At 49.1% G+C, this 12,827-nt stretch overlaps 1 protein-coding gene across 1 annotated transcript in view; it reads right to left on the reverse strand.

Annotated features, from left to right (window-relative positions):
- The window catches only part of LOC310810349 (uncharacterized protein), a 6,207-nt gene extending 23 nt beyond the window's left edge, over window positions 1-6,184 (reverse strand). The window contains exons 1-2 of the mRNA XM_083678065.1: window positions 5,499-6,184; window positions 1-1,086 (exon numbers count right to left, since the gene is read on the reverse strand). The exon at window positions 1-1,086 is cut by the window's left edge and continues 23 nt beyond it. Coding sequence (XP_083534191.1) covers window positions 937-1,086; window positions 5,499-5,846 — 498 coding nt within the window. The 5' untranslated portion in view covers window positions 5,847-6,184 and the 3' untranslated portion in view covers window positions 1-936. The remainder of the gene's footprint in view (window positions 1,087-5,498) is intronic.
- Between the last annotated feature and the right edge of the window lie 6,643 nt (window positions 6,185-12,827).

Here is a 12,827-nt window from a genome sequence, read left to right on the forward strand (position 1 = left end):
TTTAAAAACAAAATGTGGTTTATATATCTCTATATTTCTTTGTGTTTTATAACAAATGAACACAGACAACCAATGGAACGTCTCCAACAGCAGGGAACCGAGAGATCCCATTGGCTAACAGAAGAGGTGAGAAACACAGAATATTTGTACTAAAATAAAATACAGGTTGAACATACATCATGGGATACATCATTCTCTGACAATGCGATTGATAGAATATATGATTTGCTTTAATAGTTATTTCATTTGATAGATATTTTGCTTGGTTATTCACACAGAGTGCTGGCAGAAGCAGGTTGAAACGTTTGTGTAAATAAAGTTCAAGTTAATATTTGATGTTTAGTTACACTACAGGGGTGTCAAGCGGGGATCGACCAATCACATGCTCCCTCTCAGGACCACCTACAAACTCTCTAACATTCTCACAGGCCTCCAGGGGAGGCTGGCGGATGTAGAAATCGGAGGACGGGCTCATTGTAATGCATAGATGGTATTGACACCATTGACACCATTCCTCATTCCGTTCCATGCATTACAATGAGCCCATCCTCCGATTTCTACCTCCATCAGCCTCCCCTGATGTAGACACACTATCCTGCAGACGATTATTAGAAATATTCTAAAATATGACGAGTATCCATAACGTTCCTTCTCCCTCAGGATCTCAGTGACGGAGGACATGTTTAGGAGGCGTGGCCTGTTTTATAAAAGTATGTTAATAGGATGATATAAAAGCATGATGTCATAATGATCTAATAACCATTCTACCCACGGCATGGTGACATATATATATATATATATGCAGCAGCCAATCAAATCAACGCAGCAGCCAATCAACAAGGCAGAAGAAGGCAGATCAGAGGGCTGGCTGGGATAGCAGCCAATAAGAGAAGGCATATCAGTCGGCTGGGCCGTGTCCAATCGGGAGAAGGCAGATTAGTGGTTTTTGCTGAGGACAACCTGGTAGACGATGTAGAGGATGATGATGGTGATGCCGATGCCCAGGCCTGTGTGGTTCAGGATGCGTGCCAGGCGGGAGTTCTTCTCTGCCTGCTCCTGATTCCCACTACTGTTAGCATCACGGGTCTGGAGGAGGAGAGGAGAGGGGGAAGAGGGAGGAGGGAGGGGGAGGGAGGGAGGTGGGAGGGAAGAGGGAGGAGGGAGGAAGGAGGGAGGGAGGGGGGGAGGAGGGAGGGGGGGAGAAGAGAGAGTGTCAGCTCTGTGACAGTGATACCAGATGATGTTTTAAGTTTAATAAGGATCAATAACATCTGAGTCTGGAGGAACATACACACACACACACACACACACACACACACACACACACACACACGCACGCACGCGCACACACGCACACAGACACACACACACAGACACACACACACACACACACACACACACGGAGAAGTCATGTGGAACCTGTGTGACAATCCGTGTTCTAGACATGCCCCCTAGCCCCTGTAGATCTAACAGGACAGCCAATCAGATGATAGAGTTACTGCTTCCACCTATCACATCAGGAGGAGGGGCTAGGGGTCAGGGGTCGAGCAGCTGAACGTTGCCTTGACTACCCCCAACACACACAAACACTAACGAGACATTCTAGAATGTACCCCCAGTGTACTAGAATAGTGTTTGCTGCAATTACTCTCTCTCTCCCTCTCCCTCTCTCCCTCCTCCCCTCCTCATCCGGCCCATTATGGGCTGTGTGTATGTATGTATGTGTGTGTGTGTGTGTGTGTGTGTGTGTGTGTGTGTGTGTGTGTGTGTGTGTGTGTGTGTGTGTGTTCAGTCATGTGTGACTGGGATAGGACCGGTCGGCCCATATAGATGATGGCGGCCATGTTGATCCGGATAAAACACACCGGGTCATGACCTCTGTGTAAACAGTCATGTGAGAGCTCCCCACCCGCTACACTAACTAACCCTAACCTTAGCCCAACCCTAGCCCTAACCCTAGCCCAACCCTAGTCCTAGCTCTAACCCTAACCCTAGCCCAACCCTAGCCCAACCCTAGTCCTAGCTCTAACCCTAACCCTAGCCCAACCCTAGCCCAACCCTAGTCCTAGCTCTAACCCTAACCCTAGCCCAACCCTAGCCCAACCCTAGTCTGAGCTATAGCCCTAACCCTAGCCCTAGCTCTAACCCTAACCCTAGCCCAACCCTAGTCCTAGCTCTAACCTAACCCTAGCCTAACCCTAGCCCAACCCTAGCCCAAAACTAGTCCTAACCCTAGCCCTAGCTCTAACCCTAATCCTAGCCCAACCCTAGACCAACCCTAGTCCGAGCTATAGCCCTAACCCTAGCCCAACCCTAGCCCTAACCCTAGCCCGACCCTAGCCCAACCCTAGTCCGAGCTATAGCCCTAACCCTAGCCCAACCCTAGTCCGAGCTATATCCCAACCCTAGCCCTAGCCCAACCCTAGCCCTAACCCTAGCCCTAGCTCTAACCCTAACCCTAGCCCAACCCTAGTCCTAGCTATAGTCCTAACCCTAGCCCAACCCTAGTCCTAGCTATAGCCCTAACCCTAGCCCAACCCTAGCCCAACCCTAGTCCTAGCTATAGCCCTAACCCTAGCCCTAACCCTAACCCAAACACAGAGCTGCCTGATTCTCTCACTGAAGTTGTCTCCCAACAAAATGGTCCTGTGCAGGAGCCCCGGACTAGCCCTCCGTCCAACTGGTTAGTTCCTTAGCCTAAAGGGTCTTACCCTTGTAGGATTTCTAATGATATGCTTAGGCGAGTGGCGAATCGATTCACCCTGCTGTTAACCGTCTACTTCCTATAGTTTCCCCTGCTTCCGCTTTCTGCTATGTTCCGTAACTGACCCACAATGGAGTAAGGCTCATGAAAGCCCCTATAGTTAACAATGGCTCTATTCTTATATGAGTGCCAGTTGGTGTGGTTGCAGGAATTTAATTTATCAATGACGACAATTCATCCAAAGGGGATATTTGAAATATCGAGGGTAGAATAACCATTTAGATCCTATGATGTAATATGCGCAGTGAAATCTAACTTTTTACAATTAACAAGGAGGATAGTTCAAACTTAGGTGACAGTTTAAATTCTAACTAACCTTCTAACAAAAACTCGATTACTTATTTTACTTTAAATACAGGTTTGTACTTTATTTAAGCTTACCGCGTTACAGCATAGTGATTTAAAAGAAATAAAATATGAAAATAAATAAAACCTTACCCTATCTGTCCCGACTCTAACCCTAACCCTAACCCTAACCCTAACCCTAACCCTAACTCTATCTAACTTGATCTAAATTTAGAGATCAGCATCCAGCACCGACATTTGCAACGGCCGAATACTCTCAGTTCCTCTATCAGCCCGGCTGGATGAGTCAGACTACGGAGCAGCACCGTGGGCCTCAGACTACGGAGCAGCACCGTGGGCCTCAGACTACGGAGCAGCACCGTGGGCTCAGACTACGGAGCAGCACCGTGGCCTCAGCCGAGGGACTTTGACGACTCTTGCTTCCCCTTCCAAGTGAAGCAGTCACTCAACCTCCAGCGAGCCTTTTAACAAAGTCCCAACCACTAACAGTTATGGGCAATGCCAACTACTGATAGAGCGAGGGCTAGGTCTCCAGGCAGCCTCTTACCAAAGTCCCAACTACTAACAGCTACGGGCGATGCCGAGTGCTGATATAGCGAGGACTAAGTCTCAAAGTAGCTAAGAGGGAGCCTGCTCCGATACCAACAGCCTCCAGGCTGGGGGCTTCCTAGTCTAAATTCTCCCCGAAGAGAACTTTGGTCGTGGATACCCCGATTGAAGCATAGCTAACCAAAGAGTAGCGAAGTGAAGAGTAGCTAAGTGAAGAGTAGCGAAGTGAAGAGTAGCTAAGTGAAGAGTAGCTAACCAAAGAGTAGCGAAGTGAAGAGTAGCGAAGTGAAGAGTAGCGAAGTGAAGAGTAGCTAAGTGAAGAGTAGCAGACACACCTGGTATTTCCTAGAGATAAACAGCAGGAAATGGCTGACATTAAACTATGTCGGAATGACGGCATTCAGAATACAATAATGGAGGGAGGGAGGGAGGGAGGGAGAGATAGAGAGACAGAAAGAGAGAGAGACAGAGAGAGAGACAGAGAGAGACAGAGAGATAGAGAGAGAGAGAGAGAGAGACAGAGAGAGAGAGAGAGAGAGAGACAGAGAGAGAGATAGAGAGAGAGAGACAGAGAGAGAGACAGAGAGAGAGACAGAGAGAGAGAGAGAGAGAGAGAGAGACAGAGAGAGAGATAGAGAGAGAGAGAGTCGACTCTTCGAACTATGAGTCACATCCTCATCCTGTCAACCATCACAGCACCCCCACATCTCTCTCACACACACACACACTTCTCCTGTAACCCATTCCATTCCAGGAATGATCCCTCCCCTTCCCACACACTCTCTCCACTCTCAGAGACGCTGCCCCGCCCTCAACCCCCCCCCCAACCCCCCCCCCCCCTTCCTCCCCCTCAGCTATGCAGTCAGAAGTCAGCCCCCAGCCAGCCTTAAAGAGATAGGCCACCATTTCCCATCCAGACAGCAGACTGACCAGGTTGACGTAATCTGAACTAACACAAGTCCTTTCTGTCACTGTGAAACAGCGTTATTGGTCAGCTCTGGTTGAGTTATGAACATTCAACTTTTTATGGATTAAAAGAATAGAAGGGGTGTGTGTCTGTAACAATCTGGGAAATCCAGACAGTACGTTTGATTGAATAGCGCTCAGTGCGTTTCAAACACATCTGTCCCTAGAATGGTGCTCTCAGCCTCAAAACCAAAGCCCTGTTCTTTTCTACACACACCAGGCCAAGGTCTACACACACACAAACACAATCACACACGCACACACACACGCAGGCACGCACGCACGCACGCACGCACGCACGCACGCACGCACGCACGCACACACCCCAGACCAAGGTCTACACACACACCAGATGGACTACACACACCAGACCTGTATCTACACACACACACACACACACACACACACACACACACACACCAGACGGTCTACACACACCTCTGATAGACCAGGGTGTTATCACAACACATATGACTGGTTTACACATCAACAACACCAACACAATGGATGACAATGAACCCGTCCTCTGATTTCTACCTCCACCAGCCTCCCCTGTCCTCTGATTTCTACCTCCACCAGCCTCCCCTGTCCTCTGATTTCTACCTCCACCAGCCTCCCCTAGTACCGATGTACTATCAACAAACAAGGCCTCTCTCTCTCTCATCATCATCATCATCATCATCACATCATCATCATCATCATCATCATCATCATCTCATCATCATCATCATCATATCATCATCATCATCATATCATCATCATCATCATCATCATCATCATCATCCACATCATCATCATCATCATCATCATCATCATCATCACATCATCATCATCATCATCATCATCATCATCATCATCATCATATCATCATCATCATCATCATCATCATCATCAGTTAAAAGTGTCAACTCACGAAGATGGAGTATATGAGGGCAGCGACGCCCAGGGGCAAGCAGCAGCACAGCATGGTGAAGATGGAGTAGCCCAGGTAGTCAGGGAGGGGGTTCTGCAGTGGCCCCTGTGTCACGTACACCGTGGTGGGCTGTTCCAGCACCACCGGCTGGGCGCCCTGGGGGTACTGGCCTGGGGAGTACTGGCCTGGGGCTCCACCCGGGGGGGGTCCGTAGCCCTGAGGGTACCCTGGGTTGGGGTACTGGGGGTAGTCCTGGTAGGATAGAGGGGCAGGCTGGCCCATGGCTGACTTCTCCCCGGTGGAGTTCCACCCAGGTGGGGGGGCATTGGGAGACTTGCTGGGGTCCATTCTGGTTCTGGTTCTGGTTCTGGTTCTGGTTCTGGTTCTGGTTGGTTCTGGTTGGTTCTGCTGGTCTTGTTTTTGTTGTTTGAGTTTAGTTCGGTGCTCCTCAGACGCTGGAAGACTTCATTTCTGACTTATCTTGTGTTTTTCTTTCTTTTCACAGTTTTTTCTCTCTCTCTCTCTCTCTCTCTCTCTCTCTCTCTTTCTCTGTCGGTCCAAGTTGCCTTGCTCTCTTTCTCTGTGCCTCTGTGCTGTTTACTGCAATTACTCTCTCTCTCTCTTTCTCTTTCTCTGTACCTCTGTGCTGTTTACTGCAATTACTCTCTCTCTCCCTCCTCCCCTCCTCATCCGGCCCATTATGGGCTGTGTGTAGGTATGTATGTGTGTGTGTGTGTGTGTGTGTCTGTGTGTGTGGCAGGGTGGGGCCCTGGGGGAGGGACTTGTCTGACAGGGGGAATCAGATGACAGAGCCAGCAGCAGTCAGAAGGTGGCGCCACCCCCTAGTGAGACCCTCTATCTGTTTAGTCTTTAAACACGTTTAACATTACACTGGTATTATCATACTGGTATTATCATACTGGTATTATCATACTGGTATTATCATACTGGGATTTGTAAGGTTATGTGTTGGATGAGCAGACCCAGAGGCAGACGAAATGATCTGTATTAAACTATATATTTAGTAATGATAGAGTAACTATCTTTATTAAACTATATATTTAGTAATGACAGAGTAACTATCTGTATTAAACTATATATTTAGTAATGACAGAGTAACTATCTTTATTAAACTATATATTTAGTAATGACAGAGTAACTATCTGTATTAAACTATATATTTAGTGATGATAGAGTAACTATCTTTATTAAACGAAAAATGAAAAAGGCAGAAAAAAAAGGGAGAAAGGCAGCGAAACAAAATAAAAGTCTCTTTACTTGAAGATTTGGTTCTGATAACACAGGATACAAACACAGACCTTAAACGGGAGAAAACAACATCTCCAAAACAGGAGTAGTAGATCACTAAAGGCAGCGGACTGAACTAACCCTAACCCTAACCCTAACAAACTGTGAACACTGAGGAGAATGAGGAGACTGAGGAGACTGAGGAGACTGAGGAGACTGTGGAGACTGAGGAGACTGAGGAGACTGTGGAGACTGAGGAGACTGAGGAGACTGAGGAGACTGAGGAGACTGAGGACACTGAGGAGACTGTGGAGACTGTGGAGACTGAGGAGACTGTGGAGACTGAGGAGACTGAGGAGACTGAGGAGACTGAGGACACCGAGGAGACTGTGGAGACTGAGGAGACTGTGGAGACTGAGGAGACTGAGGAGACTGTGGAGACTGAGGAGACTGAGGAGACTGAGGAGACTGAGGAGACTGAGGACACTGAGGAGACTGTGGAGACTGAGGAGACTGAGGAGACTGAGGAGACTGAGGACACTGAGGACACTGAGGAGACTGAGGAGACTGAGGAGACTGAGGAGACTGTGGAGACTGAGGAGACTGAGGAGACTGTGGAGACTGAGGAGACTGAGGAGACTGAGGACACTGAGGAGACTGAGGAGACTGTGGAGACTGAGGAGACTGAGGAGACTGAGGAGACTGAGGACACTGAGGAGACTGAGGAGACTGAGCGGGGAGTGAAGGGAAGTGAGGAGACATAAAGCACGAGTGACATTTAAACACAGGTCAGGTGATACGTCCATGATGAGAGAGTAAATGAGAGAGTGAGTGAGTGAGTGAGAGAGAAAGTGAGAGAGTGAGTGAGTGAGTGAGTGAGTGAGTGAGTGAGTGTGTGAGTGAGTGAGAGAGTGAGTGAGTGAGTGAGTGAGAGAGTGAGTGAGTGAGTGAGTGAGTGAGTGAGTGAGAGAGTGAGAGTGAGGGTGAGAGAGTGAGTGAGTGAGTGAGTGAGAGAGTGAGAGAGTGAGTGAGTGAGTGAGGGTGAGAGAGTGAGAGAGTGAGCCGGCACAGTGGGCGGCCAGAGGGAGACAGAGAGAGAGAGAGAGAGAGAGAGACAAAGATGCAGACATAGACAGAGATAGAGACAGAGAGAGACAGAGAGAGACAGAGAGAGACAGAGAGAGAGACAGAGAGAGACAGACAGAGACAGAGATAGAGACAGAGAGAGACAGAGACAGAGACAGAGACAGAGACAGAGACAGAGACAGAGACAGAGAGAGACAGAGACAAATAGACAGAGAGAGACAGAGAGAGAGACAGAGAGAGAGACAGAGAGAGAGAGAGGCAGAGACAGAGACAGAGAGAGAGAGAGAGAAACAGAGACAGAGAGAGATAGAGACAGAGACAACGCAGACAGAGACAGAGAGACAAAGATACAGAGACAGAGAGACAGAGAGAGAGAGAGAGAGAGAGACTGAGAGAGAGACTGAGAGAGAGACTGTGAGAGACAGAGACAGAGACAAAGAGACAAAGAGACAGACAGAGAGAGACAGAGACAGAGAGACAGAGAGAGAGAGAGAGAGAGAGAGAGACAGAGAGAGAGAGAGAGAGACAGACAGAGAGAGAGCCCTCACCACTGGGGTCCCCCAGGGCTCTGTCCTAGTGCCCTTACTGTTCTCCCTCTATACCAAATCTCTTGGCTTTGTAATTTCCTTGCATGGTTTCTCCTACTGCTACGCAGATGACACTCAACTCTTTCTCTCTTTCCCTCCTTCTGACTCACAGGTGGCAACACGAGAGAGAGAGAGAGAGACAGAGACAAAGAGACAGACAGAGAGAGACAGAGACAGAGAGAGAGAGAGACAGAGACAGAGAGAGACACAGAGAGAGAGACAGACAGAGACAGAGAGACAAAGATACAGAGACAGAGAGACAGAGACAGAGAGAGACAGAGACAGAGACAGAGACAGAGACAGAGACAGAGAGAGAGAGAGAGACAGAGACAGAGAGAGACAGAGACAGAGAGATAGACAGAGACAGAGACAGAGACAGAGACAGAGACAGAGACAGAGCCCTCACTACTGGGGTCCCCCAGGGCTCTGTCCTAGTGCCCTTACTGTTCTCCCTCTATACCAAATCTCTTGGCTCAGTAATTTCCTTGCATGGTTTCTCCTACTGCTACGCAGATGACACTCAACTCTTTCTCTCTTTCCCCCCTTCTGACTCACAGGTGGCAACACGTGTCTCTGCATATTTCTGCTTGGATGTCAGCCCACCACCTAAAGCTCAACCTTGACAAGACTGAGCTGCTCTTCCTCCCGGGGAAAGCCTGCCCTCTCCAAGACTTCTCCATCACAGTACTCCATCACTCTACTGTGACCTCCTCCTATACAGCCAAGAACCTTGGGGTGATCCTTCACAACCACTTATCCTGTGTGGCGAACATCACAGCGACAGCACGCTCCTGTAGATTCTTCCTCTACAAGAGGAAGAGAGAAGCAGCACTTTTGGTCCAAACACTTGTGATCTCTCACCTTGACTACTGCAACGCACTCTTGGCCGGTCTCCCTGCCTCCACCATCAGACCTCTGCAGCTCATCCAGAACGCTGCCGCCCGTCTGGTGTTCAATCTCTCCAAATTCTCCCATGTCACTCCCCTCCTCCGCACCCTTCACTGGCTCCCGGTAGCAGCTCGCATCAGATTCAAGACCCTGGTGCTCGCCTACCGGGTGGCAAAGGGAACAGCCCCGACCCTACTTGCAAGCAATGGTCAGCCCCCAAACCCCTGCCCAATCACTCCGCTCTACCATCTCGGCTGTGTAATGGCAAAAAATATATTTGTACTATTTTGCTTAAGTCATATATGAAATGTATTGACCTCTCTGTGACCCAATGTACTTTGTTATTCTTAATTATGTGACTGAGGAAGAACCAAAACCAACTGCTCCTTCTCTTCTCTATCAAAGATGTTATTCTGACCTTGGAACACTCCTAACTGCAGGCTGAGGTTTGAGATAGTCGCTCACAACGCCTACGCTTCTTTCCCAGCTTCTTTATCAGCAAACAGGTGCAAGATATGTTTACCCCTAAACCTATGACGTACAAGCATTGGAGTTAAGGGCGGTCCTCTCCTCAGCCACAGCATCAGTATCTGAATCCACACTGTTGGTGAAGGAATGCTGATCCGGCCGTAAGCAGAATTGTTTAAACTTTGTATATGCATTAAAACTCTCAACTGAGACCAAACATCGTTTATTGTTGTTCACTGAAAGATTTCCATCACAGCTGCCCGCCTGGCACCGCCTGGCACCGCCGCCTCTACGTGGATGCAGCAAGCGCATTACTCGGTTATGGCTTTTCACTGTCCTGGCGCCCCGCTGGTGGAACGAGCTTCCCACTGCTGTCATGACTGCAAAGCCACTACAAATCTTTGGCCGATTGAAGACCCATCTCTTCAGGCTACATCTTAACGGTCCCTCCTAAAGACCTCTTCACCCCACTACCCCCCTGTACTAACCCTAACCCCAACCCTTGAGACCTCTTCACCCCCACTACCCCTGTACAAGTTTCTCTCCTATTAATAAAAAATGGCCCCTGGTCCTAGCATTGATTACTTTATCTTATGATGACTGATGGATAGATGATTCACTTACCTAAACAAATGTATTTGTTGTAAGTCGCTTTGGATAAAGGCGTCTGCTAAATGCCATAAATGTAAATGTAAATGTAACAACAGACAAGATGGAGGTCAGACCTACAGAAGTTGATCGCATTTTCTGGTTTAGGTTTTTGGAGTGTGGTTGTCCCTCCCACACTCGTATGGTCCGTTTTTATTGGACAGAGACAGTAGAGAGAGACAGGAAGTAAGGAGGAGAGGGGATGTCAGCAGGGCCGGATTCTAACCCATGCCGACTTAGTCACATGTGTGCTCTGTGCTAGACCACTGGACCACCCCAGGACCACCCCAGGACCACTGGACCACCCCAGGACCACCCCAGGACCACTGGACCATTCCAGGACCACCCCAGGACCACTGGACCACCCCAGGACCACCCCAGGACCACTGGACCACCCCAGGACGGCCCCAGGACCACTGGACCACCCCAGGATCACTGGACCACCCCAGGACCACTGGACCACCCCAGGACCACTGGACCATTCCAGGACCACCACAGGACCACTGGACCACCCAAGGACCACTGGACCACCGCAGACCACTGATAACACCTTTACATGGTCATGGTACGTTTAGAATACGGACCGGCAGGGACCACAGGAAATGCGGGAACTGCGTTTCAGTATGAACACCAGTGACTAGAATATGTATACTGAATTCGGGTATTGACCAGATATCAGAAGATAAAGACTCGTTCAGAAGTGAGGCTGGGATGCACAAGCAAGAACGAATCACACAGAGACGTATGTTATATTTAAAAGGTAAGAGAATGTTCCATTTCTACAGAGATACCTAAAGGCTGGGTTCCATTTCTACAGACACACCTAAAGGCTGGGTTCCATTTCTACAGAGACACCTAAAGGCTGCGTTCCATTTCTCTATCTACAGAGACACGTAAAGTCTGCTTGGGAGAGGGAAGAGAGAGAGAGAGAGAGAGAGAGAGAGACAGAGACAGAGAGAGAGACAGAGAGACAGAGAGAGAGAGAGAGAGAGACAGAGAGACAGAGAGAGAGACAGAGAGAGAGAGAGAGAGAGAGAGAGAGAGAGGAAGCAGGAGAGACATCTACACAAGGCTAATACAGAGTGTTGAGTGTTGAGGATGGCTGGACAGGCAGCAGTTGTATTGGACGCAGGCAGGGTGACATTAGCCTGTTAGATTAGATTAGAGGAGAGCTGGACAGACAGACAGACAGACAGACAGACAGGCAGACAGACAGGCAGACAGACAGACAGACAGGCAGGCAGGCAGGCAGGCAGGCAGACAGACAGACAGACAGACAGGCAGGCAGGCAGGCAGGCAGGCAGACAGACAGAAGAGAGGAGAGGAGAGGAGAGGAGGGGGGGCGGAGTGGAGAGGGGGGGGGCTGAATGTGGGGAGGTGTCCGACACACACACACACACACACACACACACACACACACACACACACACCTGCCAGACTGTTGTCTAAACCAGAGAGGGTTCCTGAGCTGAACCACCTCTGAACCTTCCAGCAGGGGGCAGCAGCAGACTGAAGATCTGACATCAGAGAGGACACTCCCCTCGCAAGGACATTACTGAGATTACTGACCCTCTGTACTACTGAAGCTAACTATGCTAACTAGGCTAGCATCCTGGCAATGACCTTCAGTACTACAGATGCTAACTATGCTAGCTTCCTGGTACTGACAGGATGTATGGAGGGGGAACTGAAGCTAACTATGCTAGCTTCCTGGTACTGACAGGATGTATGGAGGGGGAACTGAAGCTAACTATGCTAGCTTCCTGGTACTGACAGGATGTATGGAGGGGTTACTGAAGCTAACTATGCTAGCTTCCTGGTACTGACAGGATGTATGGAGGGGTTACTGAAGCTAACTATGCTAGCTTCCTGGTACTGACAGGATGTATGGAGGGGGAACTGAAGCTAACTATGCTAGCTTCCTGGTACTGACAGGGTTGCTGTTGCGTAATAGAGTTTCAACTGACTGGACATGCATATGCACATGCACACACACACACACACACACACACACACACACACACACACATAATTTCCCTGCTATTTTTTCTCTTACAGCCAATCCGACCCACTTTGCTCCACCTCCCCAGTTTTCAGAGTGTTTCAGCCGAATGCTTTCTGTCACATGGCCTGGTCATCTCTCACTGACTGTATTGTGTTGGATGGAGTTTCATTTCAACTGAACCACTTTTCCTTCTACTTTTTCATAGCAGCTTTAGTTTGACAAACAGTCTGTTTCTCTCAGGATTATCTTTAGTGTAGTTCAACTTCTTCCCTGGTAAAGTCATTGTTAAAGGAGTTAAATCTGTTCAGACCAGATCCAGCCCCACCCCCTCCCTCTTTGCTCCTCCCCCTCCCCCCTCCTCCCCCTCCCTCTCCCCCCCTCCTCCTCCTCCTCCTCCCC

The sequence above is a fragment of the Argentina silus genome (assembly GCF_951799395.1).
Source record: "Argentina silus genome assembly, chromosome: 10".
Lineage (NCBI taxonomy): Eukaryota > Metazoa > Chordata > Actinopteri > Argentiniformes > Argentinidae > Argentina > Argentina silus.